Source organism: Cervus canadensis, chromosome 9 (genome assembly GCF_019320065.1).
Source record: "Cervus canadensis isolate Bull #8, Minnesota chromosome 9, ASM1932006v1, whole genome shotgun sequence".
Lineage (NCBI taxonomy): Eukaryota > Metazoa > Chordata > Mammalia > Artiodactyla > Cervidae > Cervus > Cervus canadensis.
The window spans coordinates 18243841-18271071 of record NC_057394.1 but is presented as its reverse complement, the minus strand read 5'-3'; the positions used below and the strand labels follow the sequence as shown (position 1 = coordinate 18271071).

Below are 27231 nucleotides of genomic sequence, written 5' to 3'. Positions count from 1 at the left end.
ATTTCTCCCAAGAAGACATACAGATGGCTAACAAACACATGAAAAGATGCTCAACATCACTCATTATTAGAGAAATGCAAATCAAAACCACAATGAGGTACCATTACACGCCAGTCAGGATGGCTGCTATCCAAAAGTCTACAAGCAATAAATGCTGGAGAGGGTGTGGAGAAAAGGGAACCCTCTTACACTGTTGGTGGGAATGCAAACTAGTACAGCCACTATGGAAAACAGTGTGGAGATTTCTTAAAAAGCTGGAAATAGAACTGCCATATGACCCAGCAATCCCACTTCTGGGCATACACACTGAGGAAACCAGATCTGAAAGAGACACATGCACCCCAATGTTCATCGCAGCACTGTTTATAATAGCCAGGATATGGAAGCAACCTAGATGCCCATCAGCAGATGAATGGATAAGGAAGCTGTGGTACATATACACCATGGAATATTACTCAATCATTAAAAAGAATTCATTTGAATCAGTCCTAATGAGATGGATGAAACTGGAGCCCCTTATACAGAGTGATGTAAGCCAGAAAGATAAAGAACATTACAGCATACTAACACATATATATGGAATTTAGAAAGATGGTAACGATAACCCTATATGCAAAACAGAAAAAGAGACACAGAAATACAGAACAGACTCTTGAACTCTGTGGGAGAAGGTGAGGGTGGGATATTTCAAAAGAACAGCATGTATACTATCTATGGTGAACAGATCACCAGCCCAGGTGGGATGCATGAGACAAGTGCTTGGGCCTGGTGCACTGGGAAGACCCAGAGGAATCGGGTGGAGAGGGAGGTGGGAGGGGGGATCGGGATGGGGAATACGTGTAAATCTATGGCTGATTCATATCAATGTATGACAAAAAATAAATAAATAAATAAATAAAATTATAAAAAAAAACCTTTGTAGCCCAATTTGTTCAATTTTTGAAGTGTTGGTTGTGTGATGTGAAGAATTGGGCCCTTTCTCTTGATCAATCATGGCTGCAGGCATTGCAGTTTTTGATGCATCTCATCAATTTGCTGAGCATACTTCTCAGATGTAATGGTTTTTCTGGGATTCATAAATCTATAATGCATCAGATGGGCAGCAGGCCACAAAACAGTGACCATGACCCTTTTTGGTGTAAGTTTGACTTTGGGACATGATTTGGAGCATCTTCTCAGTCCAACCACTGAGCTGGTCATTGCTGGTTGTCATATAAAATCCAGTTTTGTCTCATGTCACAGTCCAATCAAGAAATGGTTCATTGTTGTTGCATAGAATAAGAGAAGATGACACTTTAAAACATTTTTTTTTTTTTTGATATGCAGTCAGCTCATGAGACACCCACTTATTGAGCCTTTTCACCTTTCAAATGCTAAATGACTGTAGAATTGTTGGTGTTGATTTGGTGGGCAACTTCTCGTGTAATTGTAAGAGGATCAGCTTCGATGGTGCTCTTTGTTGGTCATTGTCAGCTTCCGATGGCTGGCCATTGTGCTCATCTTCAAGGCTCTCATCTCCTTTGCAAAACTACTTGAACCACCACTGCACTGTACATTCATTAGCAATTCCTGGATCAGATGCCTTGTTGATGTTGTGAGTTGTCTCCACCGCCTTACGACCCATTTTGAACTTGAATAAGAAAATCGCTCGAATTTGCTTTTTTACTAACGTTATTTCCATAGTCCAAAATACATATAAAATAAGCAGCAGTAATAATACATTAGCAAAAAACATAAAGCAATAGATGAACATTATGATGATGTATAACATAGCCACATTCATGTATTCCAATATCAAATGCCAAATTTCAACAATGCAAAATCGCAATTACTTTTGCATCAACCTAATATTTCTTGACATTCTTTGAGCAGGCACCATGTTGATGACCTGCTCTAACAGCAAAGATGAAGAAACTGTGGAGCTCCCAGACTTCTACAGCTCCCTCTCCTGTTCTCAGGTTCTTGTAAGTCGAATTAGTTTGTGTAGATGCAGGAAGTCCAGGCTGGACCACCTTCTTTAATGACTCCCTTGTGTACACAGGAAAATATACCTGGACCTTCCAGGTACTGTGTAAGGGAATGGGGCAAAACTGGTCCAATGGAGAGGGTGTTCAGCAGAACCCAGAGATGACCACTGGGCTGAAATTGATCCTTGTGTATATTTTCTTGGACCTTTTGGAGAGACTCTCCTTTTTTTTTTTTTTTTTTTGAATAGGCTGCTTGGGTATAAATCCCACTTTTCATGAGGACAGCAGTTCATTTATTGTTCTCCCCACCCCTCCACATTCCACTGGACTCAGAACCTGTCCTTGGCCCTCCACTCCCAGCTTCTGACTCTCTGCAGGGCTTTAAACCAATGGTCAGTTCTTATCAAAACAGTTAGATTCTAGGACTATCAGTGAAGCTAACCACAGACACATCTAAAGAAGGTCACAACATTGAAGATTTCACAGAACTCATCTGCTCTTACTTACCCTCAAGGTCAGGTGTGACATGGCCTGATATGTGGTCTGTTATTGCTGGTGCCTAAGGAAAAAAAAAATGGTAAGAAAAAAAAATGGGGCTTAAAAAGACACATGCTACCTCACAGGTGAACCTCAAAAACCTTAGGCTGAACAAAAGAAACCAGACTCAGAGACAACATAAAATATGATCATTGTGAATTTGGATTTGATGAGAAGTTCAGTAACATCTTTCATGGTATTCTGTCTCATGAACAAAATAGAAAAATGTGGACCATAGCAGTTAAGAGGTCCTTTATTGGTTCTCAGATACCATGGACTTCAAGGAGGCTACCTTCCTCCCCTCTCTTCCTCCACTCTTTCTACTACCTCCCTCCTCTCCTTAACACTTGATTTCCCTTCTCTCTTTCCCCCAGTCTTTCTCTTGCTCTCCCCACGACTTTACCTTTTCATACAAGTAAAGATAGTCATTGTAGAAAAACACCACAGAAAATTTAAATTGTACATATATATTGTAGGCTTATTTCAGACTTGTTCAGGTTGTTTTCTGCTTCTGACTCTCCAAATATGCCACATTGTACATCTCTGACGCACTTTTTAACTCCTGGGATACATTCCTAGGAATAGAATTTCTAGGTGAGAAGGGATGTACTTTTAGAGTTGTTTATACGTAGTACTCAATTGTTCCCTTAAATTTACCTGTGCTGTAGATGGGAGTGATGTGGATTTTCATTATACCCATATCCAAAATATGATCTGGCCTCCAGAATTTACCATGTTTGTCAGCTTTGTGACTGATTATGCAGGATGAGGGAGATGGTGATTTTACTCCTGGGCACAAGACATTAACTAGGACTCGCCATCTGAGTCTGGTCAAGAGGCAGCGGCCAGGATAGGACCATGCCTTATTAGCGATCATTGAGGCACCAAGGAGTAGTGGCTGGAAAGGATATGATTCACTTCTTTCAAGTATTTGAAAGACTGTAATATTGACAGAAATTAGATTCAGTTTGTGTGCTTATAAGGAGAGAATAAGCATCAGAGTTTGGATCTTCCAGGAAGAGAAGATGCAGTTTAATGTGAGAAAGTCCTAACAGAATAGTCTGAAAATGGATTGGGTTCCCATTGTTTACTGTGAATCCTTTTTCCCTCTGTATTCCTGGAGATATTCCAGTAGGGGCCATGTATCCTGTGTCATTCAGATGAATAGTCATAGCATGTGTGTGAAGGGAGTCTATCATAAGGCTTTCACGTGGAGACCTTTGAGAGAACTTTAATACTGCAAGGCCATGAAATTGGAATTACAGCTCTGATTACAACAGTCTATCTCAAAGTCAGAGGAAATAAATATTTTGAAAAGCTATCTGTTCTCTCTCTCTCTTTTTATCTTCTCAAAAATATATATATTTTTAATTGGAGGCTAGTTACAATATTGTGGGGGTTTTGTCATTCATTCACACAAATCAGCCATGGGTGTATGTGTGTTCCCCATCCTGATCCACCCTCCCACCTCCCTCCCCATCCCATCCATCAGGGTCACCCCAGTGCACCAGCCCTGAGCACCCTGCCTCATGCATGGAACCTGGATTGGCGATCTATTTCACATATGATAATATACATGTTTCAATGCTATTCTCTCAAATCATCCCACCCTCGCCTTCTCCCACAGAGTCCAAAAGTCTGTTCTTTACATCTGTGTCTCTGCTGTCTCGCATATAGGGTCATTGTTACCATCTTTCTAAATTCCATATGTTTGTGTTAATATACTGTATTGGTGTTTTTCTTTCTGACTTACTTTGCTCTGTATAATAGGCTCCAGTTTCATCCACCTCATTAGAAATGATTCAAATTCATTCTTTTTAATAGCTGAGAAATATTCCATTGTGTATGTATACCACAGCTTTCTTATCCATTTGTCTGCTGATGGACATCTAGGTTGCCTCCTTGTTCTGGCTATTGGAAACAGTGCTAGAATGAATACTTGGGTACACGTATCTCTTTCAAATCTTGTTTCCTTGGTGTGTATGCACAGCAGTGGGATTGCTGGGTCATATCACAGTTCTGTTTCCAGTTTCTAAGGGAAATCTCCATAGTGTTATCCATAGTGGTTGTACTAGTTTGAATTCCCACCAACAGTGTAAGAGGGTTCCTTTTTCTCTACACCCTCTGCAGCGTTTATTTTTTGTAGACTTTTTGAAAGCAGCCATTCTGACTGGCGTGAAGTGGTACCTCATTGTGGTTTTGATTTGCATTTCTCTGATAATGAGTGATGTTGAGCATCTTTTCATGTGTTTGTTAGCCATCTGTATGTCTTTTTTGGAGAAATGTCTGTTTAGTTCTTTGGCCCACTTTTTGATTGGGTCATTTATTTTTCTGGAATTGAGCTGCAGGAGTTGCTCATGTGTAGGTATATATATATATATACAGTTGTTGTTGTTATTTTTTGTTATTTTTTCATTTATTTTTATTAGTTGAAAGCTAATTACTTTACAATATTGTAGTGGCTTTTGCCATACATTGACATGAATCAGCCATGGATTTACATGTGTTCCCCAACCCGATCCCCCCTCCCGCCTCCCTCCCCATCCCATCCCTCTGGGTCTTCCCAGTGCACTGTCCCTGAGCACTTGTCTCATGCATCCAATCTGGGCTGGTGATCTGTTTCACCCTTGATAGTATACTTGTTTCAATGCTATTCTCTCAGAACATCCCACCCTTGCCTTCTCCCACAGAGTCCCAAAGTCTGTTCTGTACATCTGTGTCTCTTTTTCTGTTTTGCATATAGGGTTATCATTACCATCTTTTTAAATTCCATATATATGCGTTAGTATACTGTATTGGTCTTTATCTTTCTGGTTTACTTCACTCTGTATAATGGGCTCCAGTTTCATCCATCTCATTAGAACTGATTCAAATGAATTCTTTTTAATGGCTGAGTAATATTTCATTGTGTATATGTACCATAGCTTCCTTATCCATTCGTCTGCTGATGGGCATCTATGTTGCTTCCATGTCCTGGCAATTATAAACAGTGCTGTGATGAAAATTGAGGTGCACGTGTCTCTTTCAAATCTAGTTTCCTTGGTGTGTATGCCCAGGAGTGGGATTGCTGGATCATATGGCAGTTTTATTTCCAGTTTTTTAAGGAATCTCCACACTGTTTTCCATAGTGGCTGTACTAGTTTGCATTCCCACCAACAGTGTAAGAGGGTTCCCTTTTCTCCACACCCTCTCCAGCATTTATTGCTTGTAGACTTTTGGATAGCAGCCATCCTGACTGGCATGTAATGGTACCTCGTTGTGGTTTTGATTTGCATTTCTCTAATAATGAGTGATGTTGAGCATCTTCTTGTATATTTTTGAGACTAATTCTCTGTCCATTGCTTCATTTGCTATTATTCTCTCTCATTCTGAAGGCTCTCTTTTCACCTTGCTTATAGTTTCCTTTGTTGTGCAAAAGCTTTTAAATTTAATTAGGTCCCAGTTGTTTATTTTTGCTTTTATTTCCATTACTCTAGGAGGTGGGTCATAGAGGATCCTGCTATGATTTACATCAGAGAGTGCTTTGCCTATGATTTCCTCAAGGAGTTTTATAGTTTCTGGTCTTACATTTAGATCTTTAATCCATTTTGAGTTTGTTTTTGTGTATGGTGTTAGAAAGTGTTCTAGTTTTATTCTTTTACAAGTGGTCGACCACTTTTCACAGCACAACTTGTTGAAGAGATTGTCTTTTCTCCATTGTATATTCTTGCCTCCTTTGTCAAAGATAAGGTGTCCATAGGTGCGTGGATTTACCTCTGGACTTTCTATTGTGTTCCATTGATCTATGTTTCTGTCTTTGTGCCAGTACCATACTGTCTTGATGACTGTTGCTTTGTAGTATAGACTGAAGTCAGGCAGGTTGATTCCTCCAGTTCCATTCTTCTTTCTCAAGATTGCTTTAGCTATTCAAGGTTTTTTTGTATTTCCATACAATTTGTGAAATTATTTGTTCTAGTTCTGTGAAAAATACCATTGGTAGCTTGATAGGGATTGCATTGAATCTATAGACTTCTTTGGGTAGTATACTCATTTTCACTATATTGAGTCTTCTGATCCATGAACATGGTATATTTATCCATCTGTTTGTGTCCTCTTTGATTTCTTTCATCAGTGTTTTATAGTTTTCTATGTATAGGTCTTTTGTTTCTTTAGGTAGATATACTCCTAAGTATTTTATTCTCTTCATTGCAGTGGTAAATGGAATTGTTTCCTTAATTTCTCTTTCTGTTTTCTCATTGTTAGTGTATAGGAATGCAAGGGATTTCTGTGTGTTGATTTTATATCCTGCAACTTCACTATATTCGTTGACTAGCTCTAGTAATTTTCTGGTGGTGTCTTTAGGGTTTTCTATGTAGAGGATCATGTCATCTGCAAACAGTGAGAATTGTATTTCTTCTTTTCCTATCTGGATTCCTTTTCTTTCTTTTTCTTCTCTGATTGCTGTGGCTAAAACTTCCAAAACTATATGAATAGTGGTGAGAGTGGGCATCCTTGTCTTGTTCCTGACTTCAGGGGAAATGCTTTTAATTTTTCGCCATTGAAGATAATGTTTGCTGTGGGTTTGTCACTGTCTGTTCTCTAATGTTTCTTAGTGCAAGAAGTAACTGTTAAACTTGCTGATCACACATTTTCTGCACTCAGCTCATTGGTAATAAGAGTTTAGTTTTTTTATGATATTTGATATTTAGTTCATTTTTTGTAGTTGCTTTGTGGAGAGATGGGTTTTTCTCATTGGTTTTGTTTTTCTTGTATTCTACAAACTTTGCTAATCCTCAGTCTCTCAGACCTTAAGTCACCCACATCTGGTGAAAGGTAAAGGGGTGGTTTTCATGTACTGTTCATCTCTGGGTAGCCTTTTCATCTTTAAAAAAATTCCATCATTGCTTTAAAGACTTTTTAAGCCAAATTGTATTTACAGTGTTTCCAAATTCTGCCTATGTTAAATAGTTGTACTCTTCCACTGATGAAACCATATGCATGTAAACTGTATCTTTAACATTTTTTACATGCATTTTCCTTATTTTGGTATTATTACTTTGAGAAGTTAAAAAATGACCATGCAGCACTTCCCTGGTGGTCTAGTGGTTAAGAATCCACCTGACAATGCAGGGATAACTGGTTTGATTCCTGGTCTGGGAAGATTCTACATGCCATAGGGCAGCTAAGTCCATTCATCACAACTCCTGAATCCTGTGTGCCTAAAGCCCATGCTCAGCAACAAGAGAAACCACCATGCTGCTAGTAGAGAAAGCCCATGTGCAGCAATGGAGATCCAGCACAGCCAAATATTAAATAAATAAATCTTAAAAAAAAAAAAAAAGACTATGTAGGTCACAAAATTCTCTAGAATATTTGAAAAATAACCCATTTGATTTTAATGTTTCTAAAGCAGAACTGATTAAATAACCCAACCTCTTGCCCCTTGAACCATGGTTTGGGAAACAGCAGAAAGGCTGTCATGTGGCAGCTTGGAGGAAATGCAGACTCTCTAGCTCCCCCAGCACTCCTGAATCAGAATCTGCATTTTACCAAGTGGACACTCCTACAGTGCCTGGTGGACTTTCCCAGGTGACGTGATGTTGCAGAACATGGAGGTCAGAGTCATCATCTCACCTTGGTTGTTGAGCACCTGGTAACTCAATTGGCATAGTGACTGGGTTCTTTCACCCGCAAGAGCCTATTTAATCCTGAGAATCACCCTCTAAAGCAGGCATTCTTAGAATATCAGGAGAGTTGTCACCAGATCTGCCAAAGGTGTCACTAAAAGACAGTTTCTGCAGCTGTATTTCCTAAGTCTGAGAAGGGAAAATTGAGGCCCAGTCTGTAATGCTGGCCTGGCCAAGGGTGAAAGCCTCCAATGACTCCAGTTCCTGGTGTTGGCACACCCTGTGCTTCTGGTGAGCCGAACACCCTGTGGACAACAGAAGAGCCTCACATCCCAGCAGCAGTGGAAACTCAGTCCCCAACCACTGCTCATTCACCGGCCAGTTGTGGGTTGATGTGAAGGGCCTTGGGAGGAAGTCGTTTGTGACTGAGGTCAGGAAGAGCAGATGGAGATCCCACATCTCACCTGCAGGCTGGTTTCCTGAAGCTTCAATTACAAATGAAGCTCAAAGGGGTAGATAAACACATTTCCCAGGGTAGATAAATACATTTCCCTGGATATACCAAAATTGATTGTGTGTGTATATGTATTTGTGTAGCTTCAGGGTTGTTTAAATTAAACCATTAAAAGCAGTAGATGTTAGAAATTCTCATCTTCTAATTCTGCAGCATTTAGGATATACTGTTTTAGTGGATTTTGAGAAGGCAAAATCAATGATAAGAAGCACTTGGAATGAAGCCTTAGATGGGATGGATCTAAAAGGAGGGAACATTCTAAAATCCATCAATCCTTCCACAAGATTCCCTGCTCTCTCCCCTGCCATTCTTTTAAAAACCAAGGGCTAATTTCAATCCCACTCACTTCTATTTGGTGGTATTTTGGTTTCTTTTTAGGTATTATCCTATTTTCTCCTTCTTTACCACTGACATCAGCTTATTTCATATGATTCTGAAACATTAAATAAATATGCATTTAAAATATTATGTTATTTGATCGTAAATTGTTTGTCTTAAAGGGCCTGTCTGGGTAAAAGATTAATTTCTCATATCTTGTTCTTACAGGAAGAATTTTAAATCGTTTCTGCAAAGATATTGGGCAAATGGATGAATCGCTGCCTTCATCATTTCAAAAGTTCATCCAGGTAATGTATCAGTCCTGTCAGAGTTCTCACAGGGAAGAACAGAGAGCCTGTTTCTCAAGGCCTTTCACAGGGGTTGAGGGTGGACCTTTTAGCCTGGTGATGTGTCCTTTAACCTTAAATAAATGCCATGTTTGTGAGAGAAAGGTACAGCTGTGATTGGGAGGCGGAGTTAACATGAGTAACTCTGGGACAGGAGTGGCTACTCTGTCATGTCAGGGTTGGTCTGAAGCAGCAACATGCTGGGTAAGTGGTTCTCCCTCTGCCTTCCAGGTGTCTGGTGTGGATTCCCTTTACTGTAAGCATATTTCATAATAGAAACAAGCACCTCTCATGAAAAGATAGCCAAGATGAACTAAATTATGCATTGTATTACCATAAAGGACAAATATTTACTGCACCTTTTTTTTCTGATAAAGCCTGTGTTACAAAGAAAAGATTGATAATAATAAAGTGAAGTCGCTCAGTCATGTCCAGCTCTTTGCGACCACATGGGCTGTAGCCCTACCAGGCTTCTCCATCCATGGGATTTTCCAGGCAAGAATACTGGAGTGGGTTGCCATTTCCTTCTCCAGGAGATCTTCCTGACCCAGGGATTGAACCTGGGTCTCCTGCATTGTAGGCAGACGTTTTACCATCTGAGCCACAGGGAAGTCAAAAGATTGATAATAATAAGGTGACCAATAATACTTGAACAAAAACAATCATTGTTGTTCACTCACTAAGTTGTGTCTGACTCTTTGTAACTCCATGGACTGCCGCACACCAGGCTTCCTTGTCCTTCACTATCTCCCATAGTTTGCTCAAGCTCATGTCCATTGAGTTGGTGATGCCTTCCAACCGTCTCATCCTCTGTCACCCCCTTCTCCTTCTGTCTTCAATCTTTCCCAACATCAGGATCTTTCCCAATGAGTTGGCTCTTTGCATTAGGTGGCTAAAATTTTTGAGTTTCAGCTTTAGCATCAGTCCTTCCAATGAATATTCAGAGTTAATTTCCTTTAAGATTGACTAATTTGATCCCCTTGCAATCCAAGGGACTCTCAAGAGCCTTCTCCAATGCTGCAATTCAAAGGCATCAATTCATCAGTGCTCAGGCTGCTTTATGGTACAAATCTCACATCCATACATGACTACTGGGAAAACCATAGATTTTACTATATAGATCTTTGTTGGCAAAGTGATGTCTTTGCTTTTTAATGTGCTGTCTAGGTTAGTCATAGCTTTTCTTCCAAGGAGCAAACGTCTTCTAATTTCATGGCTGCGGTCACTGTCTGCAGTGATTTTGGAGCCCAAGAAAATAAAAGTCTTGTTACTGCTTCCTCTTTTCCCCCTTCTATTTGCCACGAAGTGTTAGGACTGGATGCCATGGTTGTTTTTTGAATATTGAGTTTCAACACATATTTTCCACTTTCCTCTTTCACACTCATCAAGAGGCTCTTTAGTTTCTTTTCTCTTTATGCCATTAGGGTGGTATCATCTGCATATCTGAGGTTGTTGATATTTCTCCTGCAATCTTGATTCCAGCTTGTATAGAGTCTTACCCTCCCTATTAGTATTCAAGAATGTTAACACTAAACTCCATCTCAGCACAATATCAGTCTAATGGAATTTCTCCTCTAGGTGTAGTTATCATATTCTGTACACTAAATAATTATTCTGAATTGTGAAAAATCACCATGTACTCTCAAGTGAAAGATTCATCCAAAAAATTACTTCTATTTATTCATGTGGATTCATGATTTCTGATAGAATTCCCAACTGGTATGCTCCCAATGAGAAATAAGCATATCAAAATAATGATTCCCCTTATTTCCTGGAGCATCAGGACTTGGGTCACTTCTTCTGTGTCAACATGTTTCTTGTACACACATCATTGTCTTTGTGCCATGGTGAGACAGAAGTACAGAAGCACTGGCCATGGTAATATGGGCCATCAGATGGGCCTGAAATCCAATCAGATGGGGAGAATTGTGTGTGTAGCTAGGATTAGGCTCCTTGAAATTCATGAGAATGTGGAAGAAAGAAATGAGACTGGCTTCAAGGAAGGTATCTCTGTTGCACACAGAAATCTGCTGTTTCCTTCTTCAGAGTATTAACTTTTTGCTTGGATACTGCTTTTGTCTCCTACAGCTTCTGTTAACAGTTTGAGACAGCTGGCAATAGAAGATCCATAAATGTATATGCATAAATAAATTTAAACTCATGCATTGTATATATGTTAATATAATATAATAGGTAATATCCACTATGAAAGTGAACGTTTCTCAGTCGTGTCCAATTCTCTGTGACCCCATGGACTGTACAGTTCATGGAATTCTCCAGGCTAGAATACTGGAGTGGGTAGCCTTTCCCTTCTCCAGAGAATCTTCCCAACCCAGGGACCGAACCCAGGTCTCCTGCATTGCAGGCAGATTCTTTAACAGCTGAACTACAAGGAAAGTCCAATATCCACTATAAGGCTGGTTAGGGTATGACCTGTAAATAGAAGTAAAACTCTTATAAAAAGCCTATTTGAATTGCTTCAGAATTAAGGAGCATGAAATCTGAAGGACCTAATTTTGGAGCTTTTGAGAGCATCAGTTACAGGTCTTTAATGGGAACTCAAGGAAAAAGTATTGGCACAGTTCAAGTGGAGCCCTTCATTTTGATCTTGCCTCTTCTTCCTAGGTTATCTGCCATGTTGGGTTGGTTATTAAAGGCCCTCACCTGGGGAAAGCCAGGCTATTGAAACTGGTGAATATTATCCAATAAAGTAATGTGAGTCTACTAAAAAACTGTAATTTGGATTTCCTATAATTGACATTTCAGATCTTTTTTCCTGACAACTACTGATGGCAAACCTAGTGACTTGACTTAATATCACACACAGAAGTAAGGACCCCTCCCCATGAGAAAAGGGTATAGCAAGGTGGGATGCATTAGTTAATCCTATGGCTGTAAGAAATTGTTCAACTGAAAATATAATAGAAAGGAGGTTAGACAGGCCTATATTTCTCCATTTATGGTTGAATTTTGTTCCTTCAGATTCCATGCTTTTCACTCTGAGTTTTATATTGATACCACAGCAGACGGGGAGAAACAGGAAAAGCACATGTCTCCATCCAAATAATGCAGTTTGATTCACAAGAGTTCCTGGACACAGTCACAGTGCTGGACATTTCCTTCTCCTTTCAGGCTCCCCTGCATACAAATGTGTCTCTGAGATTCCCAGGGTACAGATTCTTCCTGTCTTTCTTCATGACATGCAGTATCTTCCTGGGAAAACTTAGGACAACCGCTTACCCTCCTAGCTTACCATTTTCTTACCTGTAAATGGAAATGAAAGTTCTTGCTTTTCTCATTCACAAATGGTTGTTAAGATCATCTGAGAAAACTTATATGGAAGAGCTGTGAAATGATAACCCAAGTCTCTGATATAGGCATTACTCTGCTACTGCATCTGCCAAAGACATGCTGGGAACAGTTTCCCTGGGCAACAAAGTGTGGAGGCCCTGAGTTGGTGAACATGGGGTGCTTGTTCTAAGAGGACAAAGAACACCTGGTGCTAACTTGGACAAGCCATTTGACCTTCCCAGCCCAGCTCCCTTTTGGTCAAAATTTCCAGGAATTGTGATTGCTACCCCAGATTATTCATGTCATTCTCTGTTTCTCTAGCCTGTGAAATTCAGTTGTCAATCTCTTCTTCAAAGTTTCAATAAAGGATTCACATGTTCTTCCCTGTGTTTCCCCAGTGCCTTGTGCAGATCACCATGGAATTGTATCCATCTGAGATCATAAACTCTGGAGGCGTTGGCCCAAACTCTGTGAATGTCCTCAACTTTCAACCCCCTCTCATAGCAGGCTAGATACTAATATAGATACTACCCATAGATATTAAGTGCTGGTTGCATTCCTATCACGTGAAACTTTTCACCAGGGTATCATACTTTTTCTGATAAATATGGATATCTAAATCAGCATCAGTCAATGATTTGGGCTTCTATTCTACCTGCTGTGTTTTTAGACTAAGATCATTTCCCAAGATAAAATCACCTCATGGAATGATGTGATGTTTAAGTGAATGATTATGGAACTCTTACCACAGTGCTGTGCATAGAGTAAACACCTGGTAAATGGCACCCCCTGTTGTTATAATCACTACTCCTTAAAATAGTCATTTTTATCATAATGATAAAAAATTTAATGTATATCCAGAGGATAAAATTAAAAAAAAAACAACAACAACTCTTCATGCTTTATAAGTTGTTTATTATCAAACTTCTTCCCCAGATTTCTAGGAAATACCAAAAATTGGTTTTATCACATTTCTCTTCTTTTGTCTGTTTTTTATTGGGCATGCTGATGAACTCTGAAATTCCTTAAATAAGGTATTTAGAAGAAAAATTTAAGATAAATTAGGACGCTCAAATAAATAAAAATAATTTTCCTGGACAATAAATAGTTGGTGGTATGTTGGGAACAAGCTTAAGTATGTCCTAATGGCTCATGATGTAGACTCTCTTGCTCCATGGCTCAGGCTTTGCAGTTTCCATCAATCTCCTTTTCCTTTCCCTGTGCCTCAGTGTTTCCATCTGTAAAATGAGATAATACTATTACCTGATTGGGCTATTGTGAGGAGTAATAAACTAATACATGTCAAGTATTAAATGTGTAGCCCTGTACAGAGTCAGCACTCAGTAAATGTTAACTATGGACAGAAAACCAGGAAAGAAAAATTTCCACTTCCAAAGGTCACATTTGCATCTTTTCCTTCTTTGCTGGACACTAACTTTGTAATTAACCACTTCTTTATCCTTACCTGTGTAACTGAGGCTTCTGGTTTCCTCATCTGTGATGCCTGCTCATTCATCTCTAGTAATACCTACTGACTCATGATAGTTTAGGGTTCAAGTCCTAGTCTCTCTAAACCTCAAATATTCTCTCATCTATTAAAATTAGTAATTCCTACCTTATAGGCTACCAAGTGTATTAAAAGAGCTAATACCTAGAAGGTTCTTGAGGTTTTTGGCACACAATAATCACGTAATAGAGCTTCCCAGGTGGCTAGTGGTAAAGAATTCACCTGGCAATGTAAGAGATGCAGAAGGCATGGATTTGATTCTTGGGTCGGGAAGATCCCCTGGAGGAGGAAATGGAAACCCACTCCAGTATTCTTGCCTGGAAAATTCCATGGACAGAGGTGCCTGGAGGGCTGCGGTCCATGCAATTGCAAAGAGTCAGACACGACTAAGCGACTGAGCACACGCACATAATCTTGCAATAAATATCATTAGAACCACCTATTATTTTATTTGTTTGGGTGGCAAAACTTTCTCTACTATTTCAATACATCTTTCAGGAAAAGAAGTTTAATCCTCACAAAATAGTCTATTAAAGTTTATTTTTGAAAAGAATCCTTGATAAAGAGGCCCCTTTATCTATTTTTCACTCTTCCAGACATCTCTACAAGTGATTGGTATGGTGGGTGTGGTAGTGGTGGTGATTCCTTGGATTGCTATTCCTGTGATTCCCCTTGGCATCATTTTCTTTTTTCTTCGGCTGTATTTCTTAGAGACATCACGAGATGTGAAACGCCTGGAATCTTCAAGTGAGTACTGGGACTCTCAGGCTGGGATGGCAATGAAGGTTGGCTGCATTTACACCATAATTAACCACATCCCTGAAATCCTGCAGGATATATCTTTTGGAATTTCTCCCTAAGTCAGCATTAGGTAATTGTATATTATGGGCCCTGTGAGTAAGTGTGACCCTTAAGCCAAGTTGAGCTAGTGGCAGATCAGCTGCAGGTTTGCATTTTAGCACAAGGACAAATGTGGACAGGGGCCATTTCTGTCTTGTTCATGACATACTTCCTAACACAGAAGAGCCACCCAGTAGACAGTTTTCCAAAAAATAATATGTTCCTTCATGTTGGTACTATTGTAGAAGGAAAATAGGGAATTTCTCTTCCCTTGAAGTTACTAGAAATGACAAGGAAAGGAAAATATTAAGAAAAGGAAAGGAAGCATCAGGAAATGTACTCATATGTCAGAGGTGATATTTTTAGAAAATACATTCTTTCACATACTCCTAAGATGGTAAGTAAGTTGTAGTTGTTAAATGTATTGAAAAGATAAGCCCTGTTATTTCCAGGCTTGCTCTTTATCATCATCAGTATTTGAGATGATGTCACACTGTGGTCACCCCTCCCCAAGACTGTTCATATAAATGATGCTGGAAATAATCCCCTCAGGAGGACCCAGGAGGAGGATCTATTTAGTAGACTTTTAGTTTATCACCCCATTCAGCTTCCTGGTTTTAGAATAATGGGGTGTTGAGGTCCTTTAATGGACCAGAACCTGATGGCCCAGAGTCAACGATAAGAAAGTGAAAGAAGGAAAGAGGCTCGTACTCCCTGGGTTATGCAGCCGGCCTTCGCACTCCAGGGAATCAGCCAGAAAGAGAGAGAGAGAGAGGGGGAGAGAGAGAGAGAGAGAGAGAGAGAGAGAGAGAGATGGGGACCCAAGCTCTGATGAAACAAGGGTGCTTTATTGAATTTTGTAAGAGTATATATACCGTAATACAAGGTAGCTTCTTCAAATAAAGATCAAGAGACCAGACTTTACAAGTTACCAAGGAAGCAGGAAGCAATAGAGGCCATAAGGCCAAAAGGTGATCCATATCAAAAGGAGGTTGTAAATAATCTCTTTCACCAAATGGAAAAGCTAATGAAGGAAATCCTATGCAAGCATCCCATCTCTTTGATCTGTCCTGGGAGAGGCTGCCTGCTCCTTTCACCCAACATGGACTGATAAGGAACAGAGGGCTTAAGAGAGATAGGAAACAGCACACAGGAATCCTACTGTTAAACACTCCCTGACAATGGGGAACATTATTTTATGATTAATCATTCTATTTTTCAGGTAATCACAGAGGATGAAATAATTCAAAACTTATCATCAATGCACAGACATTTCATCAATATTAAAACAAAAATTATAATAAAGTAGAATTATTAAATATTTTTAAAGAAGGTATAAGGACAGAAAATAAAGGAAGATGTTTGTGTCAGAAACCTTAACTATGGATAGTTAATGCAAGTTAATACCAACTTAACTTTCTAGAAACCAAGCCAAGAAGAGAAACATATTGAGTCTCTTTATTCTCTGTATCTACTAAGTGGAAAAATCTAAGTTAATCAAGATAAAGGAGTTTTTGGTGGTGACATGTGTGTTTCATTTTTAATGATAAACTCTCGAGAGGCATTCATCCTATGTATTTGCATAAAGTACAGTTGGTGTCATAACTGCTATAGAAAAAAAATTTTCAGTCAAGAGAACCAGCTAAACTCCCATGAGGTCTGGGTTTTGTGAGGTGTTTGATTAGATTATGGAGCAGAAGAGTCCAGACATGTGTGATATTTTGCTGATGTGATTTGGTAGGTTGGTAGGACCTGGGAAAACAGAATAGGAGTTATGAGCTCCATACAGTCTTTTGTGTAGACAGGGCTTCAATCATTTTATGATTTGAAGTCAGTCATGAAATGGAGTCATTCAACAGTCTTGTTTAAAGCAGGTTGTTCCATTCAAAGAAGGATTGTTCCAGAAGGAATGTTTTTCAAAGATTCATGCCTTGAGCATGGGCCACTTCCCATTCACATGGAAGTGGAGAGAAGGGCACCTCCTGAGGCCTTTTTCAAAAAGCAGTACAGGATTTCACCTGGAGAGGCTGGGAACTTTTTGGCCCCATCCCTGTGGAGTATTTGGATTTTTTGAAACCTAGTAGGATGCAACAATGTTAGACAGTAAATTCAATCATCCAGATACCCCTCTGCCACACCGCAGGTAACCAAGTGAGATGGCCTGTTGATTAGAACTGTTTATGTTCTCTCTCCAGGTTGTGGGTCTGTGCCATAAATAATACCACTTTTTTCTCTATAGAGTAGCTAATAGTATATCTTAAGGCCACTGCTGGAGCCACCAGCAAAAAGACATCTGATTGCTATAACCAGAAGGCATAAACCTACTTCATTCCTGTGCCCTGAAAAACTGCTAAAATCCTGAGGTTTATATTCAGATCCAACTGTCTACCTTTCTGGAGCATTATGTTGACTTTTGTCCTCTTAGTGACAAATGTACAGCTGATCATAATAATTTTTCACTATTATACAACTAAGCATAACCAAAATGCAAAACCAGGATGGCATTTGGTTGCATTTCTCTAGCCAAACCTATTCATTTGGCAGTGCCGGAATTATGAATCTGTATCAAATCCTATCTGTAAGGATTCTGTGATCAACTAGCAATGTCTGCCAGGGACATAGCTGAGGGAGGTTTAGCACATGTGCCACATATATTCAGATCATGGATCCTCAAGTCTGCTGTTTTAAGGCATTCTCATGCTGGATTCCCTGGGACTTTATTCAACCCAAGGTGCTTAGTATGATGTATGGTAATGGCTAAGGCTGTTGGATGTTAGCTAAGTGAGATTTGAGGGTTTTCTGAAGGTAAACAAAGTCTGGAGAAAAGTGCATTTAGTCATGCACGGACATCCTTAAACCTGATTATTCTTCCCCTGAGACACTGCTGTTGTGATTAAAAGCACAGCCTTGGAAATAAGACAGAATTGGGTCTGACACTCAGCTCTACCACTTAGATGAGTTAATTTACTTAATCTTGGGAAGGAAGTACTCTTTATTCCTCAGTTTGGTTTTCCCTCTGATACAGGTAAACTAATACCTGCCCTCTGGGGCTCTCAGGATTTCTTGAATTGAAGCTTGTTAGATACTTGCTGTGCTGTGCTTAGTTGCTCAGTCATATTGACTCTTTGTGACTCCATGAACTGTAGCCACCAGGCTCCTCTATCCATGGGCATTCCAGTCAAGAATACTGGAGTGTGTTGCTATGCCCTCCTGCAGGGGATTTTCCCAACCCAGGGACTGAACCAAGGTTTCCTGCCTTGCAGGTGGATTCTTTACCATCTGAGCCGCCAGGGAAGCCCAGGAATATTGGAGTGAGTAGCCTATCCCTTCTTGAGGGGATCTTCACAACCCAAGAATTAAACCACGGTCTCTTGCATTGCAGGCAGATTCTTTATCAGCTGAGCTACCAGGGAAGCCCCAAAGTAGTTGCTAGTGACTACCAAAGGCACCAGAACTTTGAACATAAGGGTATTTAAAATTTTTTATTTATTTGTTTTTGGCTGTGCTAAGTCTTCATTGCTATGCGGGCTTTTCTCTAGTTGTGGTATGTGGGCTTCTCACTGTGATGGCTTCTGTTGTTGGGGGGCCACAGGCTCTATGGGGCTTGGGCTTTCAGCTTGTGAGCTCAGTAATTGTGGCTCTCAGGCTCTAGAGCACAGTCTCAGTAATAATTGTGCATGGGTTTAGTTGCTCTTTGGCATATGGAATCTTCCAAGATCAGGGACTGAGCCCTTGTCTCCTGCACTGAAAGCATATTTTCATCCACAGAGCCACCAGGGAAGTCCAAATGTGAAGGAACTAAGAACATAATTAACAACTGGCAGTTCTCACATAGGTGAATGATAACCTGCAGCACGGCTGCCACCCTGGGGTCTTTTCATGTGGTTCCCTGCACCACCCCCTACCCCAGGGAAGATCTGCAGTCCAGGTGGAATGTGTCCCCAAGTGTCCTCAGGGTTGTGGAAACACAGCCGTATGTCTTGTAAACTGTAGGGTTACATGTGTCTATGACTTCTGACTGATGTCATGTCTGTTATATAGTGTGCTTCAGGATTGTGAGCTTGGTCTTTGTGGGAAAAAGGGTGTTATGTTGGGCAAGGTAAGACCAGAGCCTTGACATCCCCTCTCCTTATGTACTAGTTAATTTTCTTTGCAGACACCCTCCAGTTCCCTCATTCTGGCAACCTGCTCACCCCTAGTGGGGTTTGAAAGAAACAGGATAGATTTTCACAGGTCAGCATTCCTTCTGTCCCACTGTAACTCTTGGGCATGAGGTGAGGTAGGTGATGGGGTGTTTGGTTCCCTGGTGTTGAAGGCTGAGATGACACCTGGTTTCTGAAGTTGACCACACCCTCCATCCCTGCTGGAGAGAATCAGCTGCACTTTGATCTCCTGGTGAGGGAAGCAGGTGAGGGAGGCCATGCTGAAGAGTTCATTCCAGGAGTCTCCCTGGGGGAACAGGCACATCTACTTCCTACTCAGAAGCCTTGTCTGTGATGAATAGTGTTGACGTCACATTTGCTCTGGAAATCACAGCCTGGTTCTAGTGAGTTTTCTTTGTTCTCTGGAGCTGGACTCTTGATATCCTCCAGACAGTGTGATGGGCCTGGAATTCACCTGTGTCATTGCCTTGAGCCCCCTGCTTCCAGAATAATTGAGTTCTGGGGTCTGGTTGGGACACCTGTTGGGAATGCAGAAAAGGCCTGAAGAGAGTTCCTAGACTTTGTTATTTGGAGCGTGAGCTCAGTCTTAAAAGTGCTGTTAAAAGTTTATATTGCTATTTTAAAAGTGTAAAGTTAAAGCTAAAATAAATACTATTAAATGTTACTCAATAGAATAAGGGCTTCCCAGGTGGTACTAGTGGTAAAGAACTCACCTACCAATGCAGGAGACTAAAGAGATGCTGAGTTGATCCTTGGGTCGGGAAGATCCCCTGGAGGAGGGCACAGCAATCCATTCCAATATTCTTGCCTGGAGAATCCCATGGACAGAGAAGCCTGGTGAACTACAGTCTATAGGATTGCAGAGTCAGACATGACTGAAGTAACTTGGCATGCAATAGAATGAAGAGAGAGAACAGTGTGGATGTTAAAGTAAGATCACAGACATGTCCTTGGAAGGTCAGAAACACCATTGAACCACTTTAGGCTCTTTGCCTGAATTAGATACAAAGGGAAATGTTATATCATGTCCTGTTTCAAAGAAGGTTTTTTCCTTACAGCTATATTACAGTTGAGGGTTCCTAACAATTAGGGTTCCTGATCAGATGTCCCAAGTAGAAAGAACTGCAGGGCTGAGTGGATGGTCAGCTAGGACCCAGCCCAGGCTGTCCTCCCCCAGCCCAGGGCTTCCCACCCTCCCTGAGCTCCAGTGTCTCAGAGGAGGAAGCCTGCTCCTTCCTTTCTTATAAGATAGATCCAGGGATATGAAGCACAAGAGGAGTTCTGTGTCTTTGCCCATTTATATCCTGCCCCCCCTACAGCCCCTCCACCCCTGTGGAGCCTGTTGATAATGACTGAACTGTCACCCAGACAGGCATTTGGATGCCAGACTAAGGAGCAAAAACCTGAAAATAATTTGGAGTTTCTCCCCTTTGATTCTTTCCCCATCATTTCATATAATTTCTGAGGCTTCCTGCAAGATAAATGACCTTGCTACTGCTAAGTCACTTCAGTTGTGTCTGACTCTGTGTGACCCCATAGACAGCAGCCCACCAAGCTCCCCAGTCCCTGGGATTCTCCAGGCAAGAACACTGGAGTGGGTTGCCATTTCCTTCTCCAATACATGAAAGTGAAAAGTGAAAGTGAAGTCGCTCAGTCATGTCCGGCTCTTCACGACCGCATGGACTGCAGCCTACCAGGTTCTTCCGTCCATGGGATTTTCCAGGCAAGAATACTGGAGTGGGGTGCCATTGCCTTCTCCGATAAGTGACCTTAACTTCCCCTAAATGTCCAGATTTTACTAACAGGTCTTTTCTAGGAGATGTACAAGTAACAGAGTGATGTCAGTATTTCCTGCTGATATAGCACAAGTTATCACTCACCCCAGACAGAGGTCACAGGCTCACTATCTGCCTCTGACAGCATCAGGTTACAGCCTCATTCATGGTGGAAATAAGAACCGTAAGGGTCCTCCCTGCCTGGCAGCCTGCAGCCCACCTATTCCCTGATGGGCAGGTGCCTAACTCTGGTGCTTGTGGTCAATGTCCTCTTAGAGAAGATGGTGGGAAATGAATGGTCAGTGAAGGGACACCAGACCCCAAACCCACATGAAGTCACTCAAAGAGAATGATCACTAAGGGCACAGTTAGGTTTTACAAGGTGATGTGAGTATCTCATGCCACAGTGACCTCCAAATGCCAGAAGAAGCATTGAGCAGGTAGTTTTAAAAACCTGGATTAGATTCCCAGGGCAGAAGTCAAGACCATTCAGAGACACGTGGCTAAGCAAGTCCTGTGGGCACAAGGGCGGTGCAGTACCAGGTGTTCTGTGACCCATGCAGAGACTCCTGGCGCAGGTGCAGGAAGAATCCCAGGATGGAGGAGATGGCAGACTGTCTGCTCCTCTTACTCATCTTGCCCCTGTCCTATGTCTGGCTCTGGTTCAGCGTAGGGGATGTACTGACTCTATCCTGGCTCTTAGGTTACTCATCTAAGTTGGAGACAGCACACAGATAGCTCACCAAAATTCAGTGTGGTAAGAACTCTCAAAGAGAATTAAATTTAAAAATGCTTTTGAATTGGGACTACCCTGCTCATCCAGTGGTTAAGAATCTGCCTTCCAATGCAGGGGACCTAGGCTTGATCCCTGAATGGTGAACTAGGATCCTACATGTCACAGGGCAACTAATCCTGTGTACCCCAACTAGAGAGCCCATGTGCTGCAACTACTGAGCCCATGAGCTCTAGAGCCTGTGATCTAAAATAATGGAAGCCCATGCACTGCAACTAAAGAAAGCTTGCATGCCACAATGAAGAACCTGTGTGCCACAATGAATACCCATTGCAGTCAAAGAAAATGCTATTGAATCAAAAGTTTGTGAACAGTTTCCATCCAGAGAGATGTCAAGGAAGAATTTGGAGAGAGGCCATATTTGAGGATTGTGATGAACCAGCTAGTAAAGAGTTTCCATATCTAAATCTAAGTCAGATTTGAATTTGGTTCAAGATAGAGTCAGGCTTCCCTGGTGGCTCAGTGGTAAAGAATCAGCCTGCAATGCAGGAGCCACAAGAGACACGGGTTCGATTCCTGGGTTGGAAGACCCCTTGGAAAAGGGTATGTCAACCCACTCCAGTATTCTTGCCTGGAGAATCCCATGTACAGAGGAGCCTGGTGGGCGAGTCCATAGGGTCGTGAAGAGTCAGACACAATTGAAAAGACTTAACATGCATGCACAAAGATAGATTCAAAGAGAATCTTTCATTTCTAGGTCGTTAAGGTGAAGCTTGACATGAGCAGGAGTTTGAGCGGCACATGGAGAATTCTCTCCAGAAAGGACGTCATCCCTTCTCCCCCAGGCAGCCCAACCAGGAATTCCAGTGTGCTGTTTGGCAGAACATGCAAACAGCACACGGGAGGCAATGGGTTTCTTTGCATCCAGCCTCCCTGACTTTCTCTGTCGTGTGTCTGTCTCTGCTTCCCCAGCACAGAGCCCAGTGTTTTCCCACTTAACATCTTCTCTCCAAGGACTCTGGACCATCCGGGCATACAAAGCTGAGCAGAGGTTTCAGGAACTGTTCGACTCACACCAGGACTTGCATTCAGGTCTGTGAGTTTCTGGAGATGATTTCAAAGGATGGGATGTGCTGTCGTCTGAGGCCTGACCTCCCTCTCAGGTGGTCTTGCTGGCCCGCACCTCTCTCTGTGCTGCCCCAGGTCCCCGTCTGCACACCTGCCTCCCCCACCCCATCCTCTCAGCACCCTGTCTGTGCTCCCCTCTTCCCTCTTCTCCCCAGACCAACTTCCATTGTCCTTCCATCACGGTGTCCTATGGCTTTCTGTCCCTTTAGGACAGAAGTCAGTATACTTTTCTTTTTTTTTTCAAACAACAGATAGTAAATATTTTAGACTTTGTGTGCCATTCTATCTCTGTTGTAACTTATCAACTTTGCTGTTGTAGCACAAAAACAGGCAAAGATAATACATCAGCAAAAGCACATGACTGTGTTCCAATAAAACTTTATTTACAAAAGCAGGTGGTGGCCATTCTTGGCCCACAGGCTATAGTTTGTCAACTCTCTTTTCAGACAATGCAGGGCAGCAGATTTGATTGAGGTAAATCATTATCTAATTAACAGATTTTTAACTCACTTGGTTAATATTATTCCGAGTATTGGTAATATTTTTCCCTAGGTAGAAATTTCAGAATTCCCTCTAAATCTGTAAAATCCTTGCCCATCTCTCCAGTCTTTACTGTATCTTAAAGATAAAATGGCATTTTGAAAGTCACATGCAGATCCAGTTAGCTCATGGTTGTATAGACACTGGCTCCTGAGAATAAACACTGTGCAGGGCCCTGTAGTAAGTGTGGAGGTGCTGGAAACAGAGTGTGAGCTGTGCTCTCTGCTGTCAGAAAGCTGGGAACAGTTGGCCCTGAGAGAGGATGAGCCTCATGTTGAGGCCTAGCACTGTAGGAAATGCACCAATGAGACCACTTTTCCATTTTCTCCATTGTTATCATATTACTGTTTATAACCTGTGAGTTAAATTTTTTTCTTATTGAAGTATAGTTGATAAACAGTAGTACATTAGTTTCAGATGTACAGCAAAATAATTCAGTTTTATATGTGTATTTTTTTCAGATAATTTTCCATCATAAATTATTACAAGCTATTGAATATAGTTTCACAGAGCCCCTGGCTTGATTCTTCTGTGTCCCATGTTATCTGGTATCAAAACAGCTTTTTGGAACCTTCATGTTCCTTGGGTGTATAACTTTGCCATCCTACTTTGTGTAAAAAGCTTCTGTAGCTCAACTGAGCAAAATGGTCTTTCTTGTTCAAAGCAGTTAACATGGTTTTTCTAACTTATTCATTATGCTTATTTTGGTTCACAAATCCAGAGGCCTGGTTCTTGCTTTTGAGTATAACCCGATGGTTCACTTTGCGTCTGGATGTCATCTACCTCATCTTCGTCTCTCTTGTTGACTTTGGGTCTCTGCTTCTTGCACAAAGTAAGTATGGGTGCAAATAACTATTTATGGTGTGATTAAAATTTAGAGCTGTATTTACAGTTATTATATTAAACTCTTGCCGCCTTGTCTAACAAGTACAGTTTGGTTCTAATGAATTGTATTAAAGCATTTGCAGCATGTGATTCCACAGTGTGGCCCATGTAGAGAGGTCATTTGAATCTTGATGGGGCCTTTTATTCTTTTCTCTTTCTTTGAATGAGTTGATGTCTACTCAGTGATAGCAAGCTGACCTTAGAAATTTTTCTGGTAGTGTTTAGTAGTTGGATGGAGAGAACCAAATTTGCCATAAAGTTTTTTGTCCAAGTTAGGACTTTAGATTTTGGCTCTAGGGCTACTGGGGTCTCTTGGTTGTAGGTGCTTGGTGCACTGGGATGAGAAAGGTTCTCTGTAGCAAAGGACACCATCCTCACTGCTGTGTGGGTACCAGATGAGCAGGTGTTGGTGTTTATGACATGAATTTACCAGCCCTAAATATTCTATAAGAGCAATATTGAATCACAATCTTTAATATGGAACAATGAGAATTGTATTTGAGTTTTAAAAGCACTGGCTTTTAGAAACCATGGCCTTGTTTTTCATGGTTTCCAACTATGGCTGCACTGGACATAGAAAGTGAAATTGCTTGATTGTTCTTGAAACCACAATGACAAAAGTCTTAATAATAAAATTATTCCTCATTGTCTACTGTATATTGACAATGTTGAGATTAAGTTCATTTAATAGTCTTTCTGAATTCATAGTGGTTTTAATTTTTGGGGAGGGAGGTTTTAATTGTATTGTGGACTCAATCAAATGATAGTAAAAGTATAAGTAATATTGTCATTATATGTAAATGATTTAAATATTATAAAGGAGTTATCTTAATAAAGTGATAGAAGGAACTGGCCTCAAGGTCAAAAACAAGACTGACTTTCCCCCCCCTCTTCTTCCTCATTTAGCTTTGAATGTCGGGCAGGTTGGCCTGATACTGTCCTATGCTCTCAACATCTTGGTGTTCCCATGGTGCATCAGGCTAAGTGTTGAAGTTGAGAATATGGTGATGTTTATCTTAACATTCTTAACCTTGTACTACTTCTTGCCATTAAAAAGTATAAAAGGAATTCTTATGTAAAATATTAAAACTTGTTTTTACATCTATCTCACAGAGTTTTTTTATATCCTCCTCCATCTGTTTAAAGCTAATCTAAAAAAATACATCTTTTACTCAGTCTTACGTGTGCCATGTCAGCAAGTTTTTATTCATCACAAACTGTCTTCACATGTAATAAATGTCTCTGTAGGAGGGAGGTTCTGAAATCTTGGAGAGAATATAAACCAGTTTGGGGGGAGGTTGTTTATTATTGTTTCTTAACTGGTAATTCCTCATTCTTGGTAAAAAAAGAATTCACTATTTTGTAGTTCTTTGTTTAATTGATAGATATCTGTCCCTACCTCATTTTAGCATTTATTCTTGTTTGTGTTAAACCCATGAATTTGCTGGTATCCATCCTTTTTGGTAGAATAAGCCACTTCTCTGAATATGCTATCAAAGATGTCAAGTTATTTTTGTTTAGGAGGCCTTGGTCAGTATTTAAATTATATTTTCCTTTGAGTATTGCATATTGGCCCAAAGAGAGAAAAACAATAAAAATGCAATATTTGCACTTCTCTCTTCTAATAGAGTAGAAAGTGAGAAATTATTAAAATGAGGTTTGATGACCATCCAGTTCTACTCCTCTATAACACGTGGCCCTTTTATAACCACTGATTAGTGTTCATAAGTATTCTTTTCTTTGACCAAATTCTTTTTATTCAGATGTGGAAAGTGAGTAAATAAAATCTTTGCATTCATTGATCTAATTCTTTTAGTTTTAATATAATGCTGAAGGAAGCAGCCCTAAGTGAAACTGTTACAGGATGATGAATAAGTTTACAAATCATCAAAGGAGTCATCACACTCCTACTTCAGTCCTTCGCAGATGCTAAGACCTGGAATATTCTTAACCATAAAAAGCAGATATAAAGATACAAAAACAGAATGCCTTACTTATAGTCTCTGAGCATCCATAAATAAAACCCTTTGTTCCTAAACCACATGATGTCATATATGTTTCAGATGATTTCAGTAGAAAGGGTGATAGAATATACAGAGCTTGAGCAAGAAGCACCCTGGGAACTCAAGTTTCGTCCACCACCAGACTGGCCCAACGAAGGAATGATTGCCCTGAGCAATGTGAACTTCAAGTACAGCTCAGATGGGCCTCTGGTATTGAAGGACCTGACAATAGACATTAAACCAGGAGAAAAGGTTTGTTTAAGCCATTTGCCTGTTTAAAATTCAGCTGAAGATTTAGTGCCACATCTGCTGTTGACTTTCTTGTGTGTGTTGGGGGGGTTCTTTGTTCTTCATGGATGCAGATTAGATCAGTGACATCACAGGTGAATCTCTCTTGATAACTGACCAGGTGATGGGGATCCCAGTATTCCTTTCCCTGTGTTGTGAACTCCCTCATGGTGGTTGGTGGGTCCTGGGCTCCTGAACTGTAACTTAGCCTGACCCAGGACACTATATTGACACCTGATTATTCATGTGGATTCTGAGAAGTCAGCTTTGACTCACTGTCTCTAACTCTCCAATATCTCCTTTTTTTCCCCATCCATTCTTCTTTGTATTTCTGAAATATTCTCTTCTTCCTATGATGCCGTTCAGCTATAGCTTCCTCTGTCCTTTGACCCTTACTGTAGATTTGTCTTCCATTAACCCATACTCGACTGTCATCCTCCTGCCCTGCCCCAACAGACTGCTTCATTCTGAAGCACAGATCTGATCCTTACTGGACTGGGCGGGCTGCTGCTGTAACCACAGGGCAGTCCTAGATCCATTCTAGCAGGGATTGTGTGGCCAGTTCAGAGTCACCAGAGAAGAGCCCAGAATCATCATTCAGTCAGGGGTGAAAAACCAGAGCCCTCCATGGAGGCAGAGTTTGGAGACTCACTCAGAGTTGATGAAAGGAAACTGAGAGGAGCAGGGAAGATTCCAGGTGAAAGATGGCAGAAAGGCTTGTGACCTGGTCCTGTCAGCACCCATGTTTGCAAGTGATGTTCCTTTCCCATGCAGCTTGAGGCCCTCAGC

General features: G+C 40.9%; 1 protein-coding gene across 1 annotated transcript in view; it reads left to right on the top strand.

Annotated features, from left to right (window-relative positions):
- Positions 1-27231, top strand: part of LOC122447588 (ATP-binding cassette sub-family C member 4-like) — a 337265-nt gene that overhangs the window by 238062 nt on the left and 71972 nt on the right. Inside the window, exons 20-25 of the mRNA XM_043478283.1 lie at positions 9171-9250; positions 14684-14834; positions 22571-22690; positions 23988-24098; positions 25058-25155; positions 26215-26406. Of these exons, the coding sequence (XP_043334218.1) occupies positions 9171-9250; positions 14684-14834; positions 22571-22690; positions 23988-24098; positions 25058-25155; positions 26215-26406 (752 nt within the window). The remainder of the gene's footprint in view (positions 1-9170; positions 9251-14683; positions 14835-22570; positions 22691-23987; positions 24099-25057; positions 25156-26214; positions 26407-27231) is intronic.